Here is a 17,311-nt window from a genome sequence, read left to right as displayed (position 1 = left end):
ATGCACCAGCAGAAAGAAATGCGAAATAATTTAAAAAAAAAAAGTATTTATATTTGATAAATTAAAACAGATCGTAACAGAGTGTACTGCGATAATTCAACTCATTCTAAGCCACAATGTAAAAATTCGTATCGTTTTCACCATGGTTACGGAAGACACTCGTACTTCCCTTTCTGAAGGTAATTCTATCGAACGCCGCGGTATTTCAACACACATTTCTACAATCCGAAGTTACTAAATCGTTCCACTGTCCATAAAAAATGAGCACAGTGGTAAGTCTGATGTGGTTCGTAAAATTGATTTATTAACGTTGCAGAGAAATGTAATTTTTAATACAAAAACAGAAAATAATAAAACAGATAAGAGAAATAGAGAGTTGCACAAAAATAGTTCAACCTTTTATACATACAGAGCGTTTCTGTCTAAACCCAGCCCCGGGGACAAGGTTGGGCAACAATAAAAATACATGTTACTTCCTCTATTCCATGAATGCTCTGAGAAGCTAGGTCATCACAACCATGTCAGTCTCACAGAATCATGATGTATATCAAAACAGACCTGCTGGGTGAAAATCATATGTCAAATACTATTTGACGTGCACTTGGAACAATCCTTTAGGGGACAATCCCAATTGGTCGAACCATTGTACCTGGCATAACAAACCAGGTGACAGTATTCCGAGTATTCCGTGAAGTAAATTCAGAAGTCCATGGAGCTGTGTGCCAGGTAGTCTTTACGTCCAATATTAGTGACCTGTTTGGTCTGCATGGCCTCCAGTTTGGGACAGTCGGTGATACGATGACCAAGACCACCACAGAATGTACAGCCTCTCTCTCCTGGGGAACAGTAGCAACAACAACAAACTGGTAGGTTAGAATGGAGGAGGAACCAAGCCAAGACATGGCAGACATCTGGGCTACTAAATCATATTTACAGCAATAAACTATAAAAAAATAAAAAAAGTAACTTCTGTGAACAGAAAAGGAGAAATGAGGGATAGAGAAGCAGCAGAAGCAGACCGATAGAAATATTTCAACAGAAAGAGAAATATTTCAACGGAGACAGAGATATATATATATATATATCTCAACAGAAACAGAGAAACAAATACAGTTGAAGTGGGAAGTTTACATACACTTAGGTTGGAGTCATTAAAACTAGTTTTTCAACCACTCCAAACTTCTTGTGAACAAACTATAGTTTTGGCAAGTCGGTTAGGACATCTACTTGGTGCATGACACAAGTCATTTTTCCAACAGTTGTTTACAGACAGATTATTTAACTTATAATTCACTGTTTCACAATTCCAGTGGGTCAGACGTTCACATACACTAAGTTGAATGTGACTTTAAACAGCTTGGAATATTCCATAAAATGATGTCATGGCTTTAGAAGTTTCTGATAGGCTAATTGACATCATTTGAGTAAATTGGAGGTGTACCTGTAGATGTATTTCAAGGCCAACCTTCAAACACAGTGCCCCTTTGCTTGACATCATGGGAAAATCAAAATAAATCAGCCAAGACCTCAGAAAAACAATTGTAGACCTCCACAAGTCTGGTTCATCCTTGGGAGCAATTTCCAAACACCTAAAGGTACCACGTTCTTCTGTACAAACAATAGTACGCAAGTATAAACACCATGGAACCACGCAGCCATCATACCGCTCAGGAAGGAGACGCGTTCTGTCTCCTAAAAATGAACGTACTTTGGTGCAAAAAGTGCAAATCAATCCCACAACAACAGCAAAGGACCTTGTGAAGATGCTGGAGGAAAGAGGTACACAAGTATCTATATCCACAGTAAAACAAGTCCTATATCGACATAACCTGAAAGGCCGCTCAGCAAGGAAGAAGCCACTGCTCCAAAACCGCCATAAAAAAGCCAGACTACAGTTTGCAACTGCACATGGGGACAAAGATTGTACTTTTTGGAGAAATGTCCTCTGGTCTAATGAAACAAAAATATAACTGTTTTGCCATAATGACCATCGTCATATTTGTAGGAAAAAGGGGGATGCTTGCAAGCCGAAGAACACCATCCCAACCGTGAAGCACGGGGGTGGCAGCATCATGTTGTGGGGGTGCTTTGCTGCAGGAGGGACTGGTGCACTTCACAAAATAGATGGCGTCATGAGGGAGGAAAATTATGTGGATATATTGAAGCAACATCTCAAGGCATCAGTCAGGAAGTTAAAGCTTGGTCGCAAATGGGTCATCCAAATGGACAATGACCCCAAGCATACTTCCAAAGTTGTGGCAAAATGGCTTAAGGACAACAAAGTCAAGGTATTGGAGTGGCCATCACAAAGCCCTGACCTCAATCCTATAGAAAATGTGTGGGCAGAACTGAAAAAGCGTGTGCGAGCAAGGAGGCCTACAAACCTGACTCAGTTACACCAGCTCTGTCAGGAGGAATGGGCCAAAATTCACCCAAATTATTGTGGGAAGCTTGTGGAAGGCTACCCGAAACGTTTCACCCAAGTTAAACAATTTAAAGGCAATGCTACCAATTACTAATTGAGTGTATGTAAACTTCTGACCCACTGGGAATGTGATGAAAGAAATAAAAGCTGAAATAAATCATTCTCTCTACTATTATTCTGACATTTCACATTCTTAAAATAAAGTGGTGATCCTAACTGACCTGAGACAGGGAATTTTTACTAGGATTAAATGTCAGGAATTGTGAAAAACGGAGTTTAAATGTATTTGGCTAAGGCGTATGTAAACTTCTGACTTCAACTGTATATATCAACAGAGAGAGAGCTATAAATATATAACAGAGAGAGAAATATATATCGACAGAGAAAGAGAGAGAGCGTGAGAGAAAGGAAGGAGGGAGAGTAAGTAGCAGAAAGGAGAGTGCGCATTACCTCCGATATCCAGCATGGTCTCGTCTCCTGTCTGCAAGACCTGTAGAACAGGAGGAACCTTCTGCTTGGCTTCTATCAGCAGGGCCTTCAGATCCATCAGCACCGACTCATCTATAGGAAGGGAAGATTTCAGGGTTGTGTTCAATAAGAACCAAAAGAAAAAAAAGGACTGCAATAGCGAGGGATTACCTGGACTTATCCAAGCATCATTTTCATTTTCTCTTGTAAATTATTATTATTTTTACATTTTCAGTTACAACCCAGGGCATCAGACAGGTGTTTTCTCTACAAATCTGTTTTAAGACGCCATGGATGCAAACTCCAGAACATGCAATGGAAACCAAAACCATGGAAACCAAAACCATGGAAACCAAAACCATGGAAACCAAAACCATGGCTAAATGTAGAGAATCAAGTGGTGGCTTGCTTCCTTATTTAACCAGGTAGGCCAGTTGAGAACAAGTCCTTTATTTAACCAGGTAGGCCAGTTGAGAACAAGTCCTTTATTTAACCAGGTAGGCCAGTTGAGAACAAGTCCTTTATTTAACCAGGTAGGCTAGTTGAGAACAAGTCCTTTATTTAACCAGGTAGGCTAGTTGAGAACAAGTCCTTTATTTAACCAGGTAGGCCAGTTGAGAACAAGTTCTCATTTACAACTGCGACCAAGATGAAGCAAAGCAGTTCGACACAAACAACAACACAGAGTTACACATGGAATAAACAAGTGTACAGTCAATAACACAATAGAAAAAAAGAAAGTCTACATACAGTGTGTGCAAATGGCATGAGGAGGTAAGGCAATAAATAGGCCATAGTAGCGAAGTAATTACAATTTAGCAGATTAACACTGGAGTGATAGATGAGCAGATGATGATGTGCAAGTAGAAATACTGGTGTGCAAAAGAGCAGCAAAGTAAATAAAAACAATATGGGGATGAGGTAGGTAGTTGGATGGGCTATTTACAGATGGGCTATGTACAGCTGCAGCGATCGGTTAGCTGCTCAGGTAGCTGATGTTTAAAGTTAGTGAGGGAAATGTAAGTCTCCAGCTTCAGTGATTTTTGCAGTTCGTTCCAGTCACTGGCAGCAGAGAACTGGAAGGAAAGGCGGCCAAAGGAGGTGTTGGCTTTGGGGATGACCAGTGAGATATACCTGCTGGAGCGCATGCTACGGGTGGGTGTTGCTATAGTGACCAGTGAGCTGAGATAAGGCAGAGCTTTACCTAGCATAGACTTATAGATGACCTGGAGCCAGTGGGCCTGGCGACGAATATGTAGCGAGGGCCAGCTGACTAGAGCATACAGGTCGCAGTGGTGGGTGGTATAAGGGGCTTTGGTGACAAAACGGATGGTACTGTGATAGACTACATCACGTTCGCTGAGTAGAGTGTTGGAAGCTATTTTGTAGATGACATCACCAAAGTCGAGGATCGGTAGGAGGGTCAGTTTTACGAGGGTATGTTTGGCAGCATGAGTGAAGGAGGCTTTGTTGCGAAATAGAAAGCCGATTCTAGATTTGATTTTGGATTGGAGATGTTTAATATGAGTCTGGAAGGAGAGTTTACAGTCTAGCCAGACACCTAGGTATTTGTAGTTGTCCACATATTCTAGGTCAGAACCGTCCAGAGTAGTGATGCTAGTCGGGCAGGCGGGCGGGTGCGGGCAGCGAACGGTTGAAAAGCATGCAATTGGTTTTACTAGCGTTTAAGAGCAGTTGGAGGCCCTGGAAGGAGAGTTGTATGGCATTGAAGCTCATCTGGAGGTTAGTTAACACAGTGTCCAAAGAAGGGTCAGAAGTATACAGAATGGTGTCGTCTGCGTAGAGGTGGATCAGAGAATCACCAGCAGCAAGAGCGACATCATTGATATATACAGAGAAAAGAGTCAGCCTGAGAATTGAACCCTGTGGCACCCCCATAGAGACTGCCAGATGTCCGGACAACAGGCCCTCCGAATTCACTCACTGAACTCTGTCTGCGAAGTAGTTGGTGAACCAGGCAAGGCAATAATTTGAGAAACCAAGGCTGTTGAGTCTGCCGATAAAAATACGGTGATTGACAGAGTCGAAAGCCTTGGCCAGGTTGATGAAGACGGCTGCACAGTACTGTCTTTTATCGATGGCGGTTATGATATCGTTTAGGACCTTGAGCGTAGCTGAGGTGCACCCATGACTAGCTCGGAAAGCGGATTACACAGCCGAGAAGGTACGGTGGGATTCGAAATGGTCAGTGATCTGTTTATTAACTTGGCTTTCGAAGACCTTAGAAATTCAGGGTAGAATAGATATAGGTCTAAAGCAGTTTGGGACTAGAGTGTCTCCCCCTTTGAAGAGGGGGATGACCGCGGCAGCTTTCCAATCTTTAGGGATCTCGGACGATACGAAAGAGGTTGAACAGGCTAGTAATAGGGGTCGCAACAACGGCTGCGGATAATTTTAGAAAGAGATGGTCCAGATTGTCTAGCCCAGCTGATTTGTACGGGTCCAGGTTTTGCAGCTCTTTCAGAACATTTGCTATCTGGATTTGGGTGAAGGAGAAGCTGGGGAGGCTTGGGCAAGTAGCTGTGGGGGGGCGGCGCTGTTGGCCGGGGTTGGGGTAGCCAGGTGGAAAGCACGGCCAGCCGTAGAGAAATGCTTTTTGAAATTTTCGATTATCGTGGATTTATCGGTGGTAACAGTGTTTCCTAGCCTCATTGCAGTGGGCAGCTGGGAGGTGGTGCTCTTGTTCACCATGGACTTTACAGTGTCCCAAAAGATTTTGGAGTTAGAGCTACAGGATGCAAATTCTGTTTGAAAAAGCTAGCCTTTGCTTTCCTGACTGACTGCGTGTATTGGTTCCTGACTTCCCTGAAAAGTTGCATATAAAGGGGGCTATTCGATGCTAATGCAGAAAACCACATGATGTTTTTGTGCTGGTCAAGGGCAGTCAGGTCTGGAGTGAACCAAGGGCTATATCTGTTCCTGGTTCTAAATTTGTTGAAAGGGGCATGCTTATTTAAGACGGTGAGCAAATTACTTTTAAAGAACTACCAGACATCCTCGACTGACGGGATGAGGTCAATATCCTTCCAGGATACCCGGGCCAGGTCGATTAGAAAGGCCTGCTCGCTGAAGTGTTTTAGGGAGCGTTTGACAGTGATGAGGGGTGGTCGTTTGACCGCAGACCCATAACGGATGCAGGCAATGAGGCAGTAATCGCTGAGATCCTGGTTGAAAACAGCAGAGGTGTATTTAGAGGGCAGGTTGGTCAGGATGATATCTATGAGGGTGCCCGTGTTTATGGATTTGGGGTTGTACCTGGTGGGTTCCTTGATAATTTGTGTGAGATTGAGGGCATCTAGCTTAGATTGTAGGATGGCTGGGGTATTAAGCATATCCCAGTTTAGGTCACCTAACAGAACAAACTCTGAGGCTAGATGGGGGGCAATCAATTCACATATGGTGTCCAGGGCACAGCTGGGAGCTGAGGGGAGTCTATAACAGGCAGCAACAGTGAGAGACTTATTTCTGGAGAAATTAATTTTTAAAAGTAGAAGTTCAAATTGTTTGGGCATAGACCTGGATAGCATGACAGAACTCTACATGCTAACTCTGCAGTAGATTGCAACTCTGCCCCCTTTGGCAGTTCTATCTTGTTGGAAAATGTTATAGTTAGGGATGGAAATTTCAGGGTTTTTGGTGGCCTTCCTAAGCCAGGATTCAGACACGACAAGGACATCCGGGTTGGTGGAGTGTGCTAAAGCAGTGAATAAAACAAACTTAGGGAAGATGCTTCTGATGTTAACATGCATGAAACCAAGGCTTTTTCGATTACAGAAGTCAACAAATGAGAGCGCCTGGGAACACGCAGGGCCTGGGTTAACCTCCATGGTGGGGTGCAGGTACAGTGGAGGTAAGCCCAGGCACTGAGTGATGATAAGAGAGGTTGCATCTCCGGACGTGGCTTGTTTCTTACCACAGCCTTTGTTGATGAAAGTGGTGGCGATCCCAGTCTTCCCTGATCGACCGGTTCTACCAATCCTGTGGACTGGAACACAAAACAACACAGTCTGATTATAGAGAGGGAATACATGAGATTTAGGGGTAACAATATCGTGCACTTGAGGGGAGATATGAGCAGATTAACATGAGAAGAAATGGGGTAACATGTACTCTCTCTCTAGGCCAGGTTACCCTCTCTCTCTAGGCCAGGTTACCATCTCCCTCTCTAGGCCAGGTAACCATCTCTCTAGGCCAGGTTCCCATCTCTCTAGGCCAGGTTCCCATCTCTCTAGGCCAGGTTACCCTCTCTCTCTAGGCCAGGTTCCCATCTCTCTCTAGGCCAGGTTACCCTCTCTCTCTCTAGGCCAGGTTACCCTCTCTCTCTCTCTCTAGGCCAGGTTACCATCTCTCTCTCTAGGCCAGGTTACCCTCTCTCTCTCTAGGCCAGGTTACCCTCTCTCTCTCTCTCTCTCTCTAGGCCAGGTTACCATCTCTCTCTAGGCCAGGTTACCCTCTCTCTAGGCCAAGTTACCCTCTCTCTAGGCCAGGTTACCATCTCTCTCTCTCTCTAGGCCAGGTTACCATCTCTCTCTAGGCCAGGTTACCCTCTCTCTCTAGGCCAGGTTACCCTCTCTCTCTAGGCAGGTTACCATCTCTCTCTAGGCCAGGTTACCCTCTCTCTCTAGGCCAGGTTACCCTCTCTCTCTAGGCCAGGTTACCCTCTCTCTCTAGGCCAGGTTACCCTCTCTCTCTAGGCCAGGTTACCCTCTCCCTCTAGGCCAGGTTACCCTCTCTCTCTAGGCCAGGTTACCCTCTCTCTCTCTAGGCCAGGTTACCCTCTCTCTCTCTAGGCCAGGTTACCCTCTCTCTCTCTAGGCCAGGTTACCCTCTCTCTCTCTAGGCCAGGTTACCCTCTCTCTCTCTAGGCCAGGTTACCCTCTCTCTCTCTAGGCCAGGTTACCCTCTCTCTCTCTAGGCCAGGTTACCCTCTCTCTCTCTAGGCCAGGTTACCCTCTCTCTCTCTAGGCCAGGTTACCCTCTCTCTCTCTAGGCCAGGTTACCCTCTCTCTCTCTCTAGGCCAGGTTACCCTCTCTCTCTAGGCCAGGTTACCATCTCTCTCTAGGCCAGGTTACCATCTCTCTCTAGGCCAGGTTACCATCTCTCTCTAGGCCAGGTTACCCTCTCTCTAGGCCAGGTTACCCTCTCTCTCTAGGCCAGGTTACCCTCTCTCTCTAGGCCAGGTTACCCTCTCTCTAGGCCAGGTTACCATTTCTCTCTAGGCCAGGTTACCATTTCTCTCTAGGCCAGGTTACCATTTCTCTCTAGGCCAGGTTACCATCTCTCTCTAGGCCAGGTTACCATCTCTCTCTAGGCCAGGTTACCCTCTCTCTCTAGGCCAGGTTTCCCTCTCTCTCTAGGCCAGGTTACCATCTCTCTAGGCCAGGTTACCATCTCTCTCTAGGCCAGGTTACCATCTCTCTCTAGGCCAGGTTACCATCTCTCTCTAGGCCAGGTTACCATCTCTCTAGGCCAGGTTACCCTCTCTCTCTAGGCCAGGTTACCCTCTCTCTCTAGGCCAGGTTACCCTCTCTCTCTAGGCCAGGTTACCCTCTCTCTCTAGGCCAGGTTACCCTCTCTCTCTAGGCCAGGTTACCCTCTCTCTCTAGGCCAGGTTACCCTCTCTCTCTAGGCCAGGTTACCCTCTCTCTCTAGGCCAGGTTACCCTCTCTCTCTAGGCCAGGTTACCATCTCTCTAGGCCAGGTTACATTCTCTCTAGGCCAGGTTACCATCTCTCTAGGCCAGGTTACCATCTCTCTAGGCCAGGTTACCATCTCTCTAGGCCAGGTTACATTCTCTCTAGGCCAGGTTACATTCTCTCTAGGCCAGGTTACCATCTCTCTGGGCCAGGTTACCATCTCTCTAGGCCAGGTTACCATCTCTCTAGGCCAGGTTACCATCTCTCTAGGCCAGGTTACATTCTCTCTAGGCCAGGTTACATTCTCTCTAGGCCAGGTTACTCTGAAGCACATTGTGGTAACTGTAAGTTGCTCTGGATAAGAGCGTCTGCTGAATGACTCAAATGTCAAATAGTAAAAACAGTTGATTGATTGAGATGTGAAGTCTTACCATAGTTCTCTATCTCCTCTGGCATATCATAGTTGACCACGTGCTGTATAGCAGGGAAGTCCAGACCTTTAGACGCCACATCAGTAGCTACCAACACGTCCTTCTTCCCTTCCTTAAAGGCCTCGATGGCCTTGGTGCGCTCCTCCTGGTCTGGAAACACATAGCAGAGCGGGAATGAAATAGCACCCCCTTTATTTAGGTAGTCTTAACCATTTCCTACACTCCTTTCAGCACTAGGGCACAATGTTTAGGGCAGGGGACATGTTAGGGTTGAGGTAGGAGAACTAGGAGGGGTTAGTGATCTTGCCTTTTCCTCCGTGGATAGCCACAGCCTCCACTCCTTTCAGTAGGAGATATTCATGAATGGCGTCCACGTCTGCTTTCTTCTCGGCAAACATCAACACCTGGGAGACAGAGAACAACACCATCAATACCATCTTAGCTTCTGATTAAAGAACACACAACAACACTCCCATCTTACCTTCTGATTAAACAACAACACTCCCATCTTACCTTCTGATTAAAGAACACACAACAACACTCCCATCTTACCTTCTGATTAAACAACAACACTACCATCTTAGCTTCTGATTAAACAACAACACTACCATCTTACCTTCTAATGAAACAACACACAACAACACTACCATCTTAGCTTCTGATTAAACAACACACAACAACACTACCATCTTACCTTCTGATTAAACAACACACAACAACACTACCATCTTACCTTCTGATTAAACAACACACAACAACACTACCATCTTAGCTTCTGATTAAACACACAACAACACTACCATCTTACCTTCTGATTAAACAACACACAACAACACTACCATCTTAGCTTCTGATTAAACAACACACAACAACACTACCATCTTAGCTTCTGATTAAACAACACACAACAACACTACCATCTTAGCTTCTGATTAAACAACACACAACAACACTACCATCTTAGCTTCTGATTAAACAACACACAACAACACTATCATCTTACCTTCTGATTAAACAACACACAACAACACTACCATCTTAGCTTCTGATTAAACAACACTCCCATCTTAGCTTCTGATTAAACAACAGTACGTTTAGTATATTAACATGACCTTGTCCTGGGCAAGAGAGGAAACAGAACAGCTAAAAATACTAACTACGCATAAAGAAACCAGAGGTAGAAAGGTCAAACAGGCAGTACTAACTAAAGGTCAAACAGACAGTACTAACTAAAGGTCAAACAGACACTACTAACAAAAGAAAGAGGTCACACAGTACAAACCAAAGGCAGAGGACCTCTAACTTTGACCTCTGCCTTTAGTTAGCACTGTGTTTGACCTCTACCTTTAGTTAGCACTGTGTTTGACCTCTACCTTTAACCAGCACTGTGTTTGACCTCTGCCTTTAGTTAGCACTGTGTTTGACCTCTACCTTTAGTTAGCACTGTGTTTGACCTCTACCTTTAACCAGCACTGTGTTTGACCTCTGCCTTTAGTTAGCACTGTGTTTGACCTCTGCCTTTAACTAGTACTGTGTTTGACCTCTGCCTTTAACTAGTACTGTGTTTGACCTCTGCCTTTAACTAGTACTGTGTTTGACCTCTGCCTTTAACTAGTACTGTGTTTGACCTCTGCCTTTAACTAGTACTGTGTTTGACCTCTGCCTTTAACTAGTACTGTGTTTGACCTCTGCCTTTAACTAGTACTGTGTTTGACCTCTGCCTTTAACTAGTACTGCGTTTGACCTCTGCCTTTAACTAGTACTGCGTTTGACCTCTGCCTTTAACTAGTACTGCGTTTGACCTCTGCCTTTAACTAGTACTGCGTTTGACCTCTGCCTTTAACTAGTACTGCGTTTGACCTCTGCCTTTAACTAGTACTGCGTTTGACCTCTGCCTTTAACTAGTACTGCGTTTGACCTCTGCCTTTAACTAGTACTGCGTTTGACCTCTGCCTTTAACTAGTACTGCGTTTGACCTCCGCCTTTAACTAGTACTGCGTTTGACCTCCACCTTTAACTAGTACTGCGTTTGACCTCCACCTTTAACTAGTACTGCGTTTGACCTCCACCTTTAACTAGTACTGTGTTTGACCTCCACCTTTAACTAGTACTGTGTTTGACCTCCACCTTTAACTAGTACTGCGTTTGACCTCCACCTTTAACTAGTACTGCGTTTGACCTCTGCCTTTAACTAGTACTGTGTTTGACCTCCACCTTTAACTAGTACTGCGTTTGACCTCTGCCTTTAACTAGTACTGTGTTTGACCTCCACCTTTAACTAGTACTGCGTTTGACCTCCACCTTTAACTAGTACTGTGTTTGACCCATCTACGGACTAACCTGAGTGGAAACGTGAAGTTAACTAGTACAAGTCATTACCATGTCACGTGGTAGAGTGAAAAAACAGCACTAACCAGAAATAAAATTAGCAAAAGGAAGGGTTGGTTACTAACCGGAGGAGGAGGAGGAGGGGTTGGTTACTAACCGGAGGAGGAGGAGGAGGGGTTGGTTACTAACCGGAGGAGGAGGAGGAGGGGTTGGTTACTAACCGGAGGAGGAGGAGGAGGGGTTGGTTACTAACCGGAGAAGGAGGAGGGGTGTTGGTTACTAACCGGAGAAGGAGGAGGGGTTGGTTACTAACCGGAGAAGGAGGAGGGGTTGGTTACTAACCGGAGGAGGAGGAGGAGGGGTTGGTTACTAACCGGAGGAAGGAGGAGGGGTTGGTTACTAACCGGAGGAGGAGGAGGGGTTGGTTACTAACCGGAGGAGGAGGGTTGGTTACTAACCGGAGGAGGAGGAGGGGTTGGTTACTAACCGGAGGAGGAGGAGGAGGGGTTGGTTACTAACCGGAGAAGGAGGAGGGGTTGGTTACTAGGAGGAGGAGGGGTTGGTTACTAACCGGAGGAGGAGGAGGAGGGGTCGGTTACTAGGAGGAGGAGGGGTTGGTTACTAACCGGAGGAGGAGGAGGGGTTGGTTACTAACCGGAGGAGGAGGAGGAGGGGTTGGTTACTAACCGGAGGAGGAGGGGTGGTACTAGGAGGAGGAGGGGTTGGTTACTAACCGGAGAAGGAGGAGGGGTTGGTTACTAGGAGGAGGAGGGGTTGGTTACTAACCGGAGGAGGAGGAGGGGGTTGGTTACTAGGAGGAGGAGGGGTTGGTTACTAACCGGAGGAGGAGGAGGGGGTCGGTTACTAGGAGGAGGAGGGGTTGGTTACTAACCGGAGGAGGAGGAGGGGTTGGTTACTAACCGGAGGAGGAGGGGTTGGTTACTAGGAGGAGGAGGAGGAGGGGTTGGTTACTAACCGGAGGAGGAGGAGGGGTTGGTTACTAGGAGGAGGAGGAGGAGGGGTTGGTTACTAACCGGAGGAGGGGGAGGGGTTGGTTACTAACCGGAGGAGGAGGAGGAGGGGTTGGTTACTAGGAGGAGGAGGAGGGGTTGGTTACTAGGAGGAGGGGTTGGTTACTAACCGGAGGAGGAGGGGGGTTGGTTACTAGGAGGAGGGGTTGGTTACTAACCGGAGGAGGAGGAGGGGTTGGTTACTAACCGGAGGAGGAGGAGGAGGGGTTGGTTACTAACCGGAGGAGGAGGGGTTGGTTACTAGGAGGAGGAGGGGTTGGTTACTAACCGGAGAAGGAGGAGGGGTTGGTTACTAGGAGGAGGAGGGGTTGGTTACTAACCGGAGGAGGAGGAGGGGTTGGTTACTAGGAGGAGGAGGGGTTGGTTACTAACCGGAGGAGGAGGAGGGGTCGGTTACTAGGAGGAGGAGGGGTTGGTTACTAACCGGAGGAGGAGGAGGGGTTGGTTACTAACCGGAGGAGGAGGGGTTGGTTACTAGGAGGAGGAGGAGGGGTTGGTTACTAACCGGAGGAGGAGGAGGGGTTGGTTACTAGGAGGAGGAGGAGGAGGGGTTGGTTACTAACCGGAGGAGGGGGAGGGGTTGGTTACTAACCGGAGGAGGAGGAGGAGGGGTTGGTTACTAGGAGGAGGAGGAGGGGTTGGTTACTAGGAGGAGGGGTTGGTTACTAACCGGAGGAGGAGGGGGGGTTGGTTACTAGGAGGAGGGGTTGGTTACTAACCGGAGGAGGAGAAGGGGTTGGTTACTAACCGGAGGAGGAGGGGGGGTTGGTTACTAGGAGGAGGGGTTGGTTACTAACCGGAGGAGGAGTCTTCTGTAGACACTCCAGCAGGTAAACCATCTTAGCCTCTTCCTTCACATACTCCACTTCCTGAAATTAAATGCAAATGTAAAAACAATCAATGTAAACATTTTAATATATATATATCTCAAAAAGTCAATATGCAGTCAGTGTTAAAAGTACACAAACCTATTTCATTTACGATATTCCTGTGAAAACCTGCTTGAAAAATGAAAAATCAGAATGCGTCCCAAATTGTACCCTACTCCCCATATAGTGCACTACTTTTGACCAGGCAGTGGACTACTTTTGACCAGGCAGTGGACTATATAGGGAAGAGGGTGCTACAGTATTTGGGACGGATTAATTATTTTTCTGCTGGTGTGTTGTACCTGAATGACGTCCAAGCTGGCAGCGCCGGCCCGGCCCACGTTGATGGTGATGGGTTTGACCAGGGCACTCTTGGCAAAGTTCTGGATCTTCTTGGGCATGGTGGCACTAAACAGAAGAGTTTGTCTCTGGCCCTGCAAATCAAATCAAATTTGTTACACGTACCTTACAGTGAAATGCTTACATGCATATCCTTAACCAACTATGCTTTAAGAAGTTAAGTGTTAAGTAAAAAATATACAAGTAAAAAAATTGAAAATAAAAGTAACAAATAATTAAAGAGCAGCAGTAAAATAACAATAACAATACAGGGGGTACCGGTACAGAGTCAATGTGGAGGCTATATACAGGGGGTACCGGTACAGAGTCAATGTGGAGGCTATATACAGGGGGTACCGGTACAGAGTCAATGTGGAGGCTATATACAGGGGTACCGGTACAGAGTCAATGTGGAGGCTATATACAGGGGGGTACCGGTACAGAGTCAATGTGGAGGCTATATACAGGGGGGTACCGGTACAGAGTCAATGTGGAGGCTATATACAGGGGGTACTGGTACAGAGTCAATGTGGAGGCTATATACAGGGGTGGGGGTACCGGTACAGAGTCAATGTGGAGACTATATACAGGGGGTACTGGTACAGAGTCAATGTGGAGGCTATATACAGGGGGGTACCGGTACAGAGTCAATGTGGAGGCTATATACAGGGGGGGTACCGGTACAGAGTCAATGTGAGGCTATTATACAGGGGGTACCGTTACAGAGTCAATGTGGAGGGTATATACAGGGGGGTACCGTACAGAGTCAATGTGGAGGCTATATTACAGGGGGGTACTGGTACAGATTCCAATGTGGAGGCTATATACAGGGGGGTACCGGTACAAGAGTCAATTGTGGAGGCTATATACAGGGGGGTACCGGTACAGAGTCAATGTGGAGGCTATATACAGGGGGTACTGGTACAGAGTCAATGTGGAGGCTATATACAGGGGGTACTGGGACAGAGTCAATGTGGGGCTATAACAGGGGTACCGGTACAGAGTCAATGTGGAGGCTATATACAGGGGGTACCGGTACAGAGTCAATGTGGAGGTATATACAGGGGGTACCGGTACAGAGTCAATGTGGATGGCTATATACAGGGGGGTACCGGTACAGAGTCAATGTGGAGGCTATATACAGGGGGGTACCGGTACAGAGTCAATGGGAGGCTATATACAGGGGGGTACCGGTACAGAGTCAATGTGGAGGCTATATACAGGGGGTACCGGTACAGAGTCAATGTGGAGGCTATATACAGGGGGTACTGGTACAGAGTCAATGTGGAGGCTATATACAGGGGTACCGGTACAGAGTCAATGTGGAGGCTAAATACAGGGGGGTACCGGTACAGAGGTCAATGTGGAGGCTATATACAGGGGGTACCGGTACAGAGTCAATGTGGAGGCTATATACAGGGGGGTACCGGTACAGAGTCAATGTGGAGGCTATATACAGGGGGGTACCGGTACAGAGTCAATGTGGAGGCTATATACAGGGGGGGTACCGGTACAGAGTCAATGTGGAGGCTATATACAGGGGGGTACCGGTACAGAGTCAATGTGGAGGCTATATACAGGGGGGTACCGGTACAGAGTCAATGTGGAGGCTATATACAGGGGGTACTGGTACAGAGTCAATGTGGAGGCTATATACAGGGGGTACCGGTACAGAGTCAATGTGGAGGCTATATACAAGGGGTACCGGTACAGAGTCAATGTGGAGGCTATATACAGGGGGGTACTGGTACAGAGTCAATGTGCAGGGGCACCGGTTAGTTGAGGTATGAAGGGTGATGTTAAAAGCATTGCTGTTTGGTTCAGTTAGAAAACATACCACTAGTCGTCACTACACGCAAACAGTGATATGTTGTAATGTGTTCAGGAGCGATCTGGGGTTAAAATGCCCCCTCGTGTCCAGAACTGGTTTAAACTAGAGGGGCTAGGGGGCAGTATTTTCACGGCTGGATGAAAAACGTACCCAATTCAAACAGGTTACTACTCGGGCCCAGAAAATAGAATATGCATATTATTAGTAGATTTGGATAGAAAACACTCTGAAGTTTCTAAAACTGTTTGAATGGTGTCTGTGAGTATAACAGAACTCATATGGCAGGCAAAAAAAAGTGACAAAAATTGAATCAGGAAGTGGGAGAAATTAGAAATTTTGTTTTTCTTTTGAATCCCTTGAAAAACTACAGTGACATAGGATTTACGTTGCACCTCCTAACTCTTCCATTGGCTGTCAACAATCTTTAGGAACTGGTTTCATCCGTCACCTGTTACCGGGCAGAAAATTGTGGCTCAGTCAATCACTGGCCAGTCTGAGGACAGGTGTCTCGTGACGCGCGTGCATGTGACTTCGCTGTTTGTTATTATTCTTATGGGATGAATACCTATTGCCCGGTTGTAAAATTATCGCAATTTTACGTAAAAAAATACCCTAAAGGATTGATTGTAAACATCATTTGACATGTTTCTACAAACGGTAATGGAACTTTTGAACATTTCGTCTATGGATTTGCGTCCACGCCACATGGCATTATAAAGTGTTCTGGATGGGTCAACAAAACGGACGTATTGGGACATAAATTATGTACTTTGCAGAACAAATTAACATTTCTTGTGGAAGTGGGAGCCCTTCCGAGTGCATTCCGCTGAAGATCAGCAAAGGTAAGAAAATATTTCGAACATATTTTTAGAGATTTGTCGACGCTGTGGTTGTAGGCTATAGCTTAGCATTGAAGGCTAAGTTCTGTACTCAGAATATTTAACAATGTGCTTTTTCCGTAAAGTTATTTTGAAATCTGACAAAGTGGTTGCATAAAGGAGTAGATTATCTCTAATTCTTTAAATAATTGTTATAAATTTTGTCAACGTTTATGAGTTCTTCTGTAAATTAATGTGCCTATTCACCGGCTGTTATGGGGAGAAAACATTTTCTGAACGTCACGCGCCAATGTAAAAAAATGGGTTTTTGGATATAAATATGAACTTGATCTAACAAAAAATGCATGTATTGTCTAACATGATGTCCTAAGAGTGTCATCTGATGAAGATTGTCAAAGGTTAGTGCTTAATTTTAGCTGTATATCTGGTTTTGTGACGGCTATCCGTGCTTGGAAAATTGCTTTTTTTTTTTTGCTGAAGTGCTATCCTAAAATAATCTAAATGTTTTTCTTTCACTGTAAAGCCTTTTTGAAATCGGGCAAGGTGATTGGATTAACGAGTAGAGTATCTTTAAAATGCCGTATAATACTTTAATTTTAATTTAGAGATTATTTTTTTGAATTTCGCGCCGTGCTCTCTCACTGGTTGTTGTCCAACCAATCCCGTTAACGAGATTTTATCTCGAAGGGGTCCTCAAGAGGTTAACTGACTTGCCTAGTTAAATAAAAGGTGTAAAAAAATATATATATTTTAAAAAAATATATATATTTTTTTAAATCGGTGTCCAAAAATACCGATTACAGATTGTTATAAAAACTTGAAATCGGCCCTAATTAATCGGCCATTCAGATTAATCGGTCGAGCTCTAGTTTAAACCAGTTTATATCCAACTGGTTTAAACCAGTTTATATCCATACCTTAAAGTAGGAGAAGATAGTTCTGATGTCTTCTTCGAAGCCCATGTCTATCATTCTGTCAGCCTCGTCCAGAGCCAGATAACGACAGATATCCAGACTGATCATCTTCTTCTGTAACAGGTCCATCAGACGGCCGGGGGTCGCCACCATCATGTGGACGCCGCTACAAAACACC

General features: G+C 45.6%; 1 protein-coding gene across 1 annotated transcript in view; it reads right to left on the bottom strand.

Annotated features, from left to right (window-relative positions):
• Positions 1–284: 284 nt before the first annotated feature.
• Positions 285–17,311, bottom strand: part of ddx41 (DEAD (Asp-Glu-Ala-Asp) box polypeptide 41) — a 28,032-nt gene continuing 11,005 nt past the window's right edge. Inside the window, exons 10-17 of the mRNA XM_029720241.1 lie at positions 17,137–17,299; positions 13,513–13,644; positions 13,139–13,210; positions 9,290–9,386; positions 8,983–9,132; positions 6,828–6,899; positions 2,876–2,986; positions 285–836 (exon numbers count right to left, since the gene is read on the bottom strand). Coding sequence (XP_029576101.1) covers positions 700–836; positions 2,876–2,986; positions 6,828–6,899; positions 8,983–9,132; positions 9,290–9,386; positions 13,139–13,210; positions 13,513–13,644; positions 17,137–17,299 — 934 coding nt within the window. The 3' untranslated portion in view covers positions 285–699. The remainder of the gene's footprint in view (positions 837–2,875; positions 2,987–6,827; positions 6,900–8,982; positions 9,133–9,289; positions 9,387–13,138; positions 13,211–13,512; positions 13,645–17,136; positions 17,300–17,311) is intronic.

This window comes from Salmo trutta, chromosome 3 (genome assembly GCF_901001165.1).
Source record: "Salmo trutta chromosome 3, fSalTru1.1, whole genome shotgun sequence".
Classification (NCBI taxonomy): Eukaryota; Metazoa; Chordata; class Actinopteri; order Salmoniformes; family Salmonidae; genus Salmo; species Salmo trutta.
Note: the sequence above shows the minus strand (reverse complement) of the source record. Positions and strands in the feature narration are given on the sequence as shown.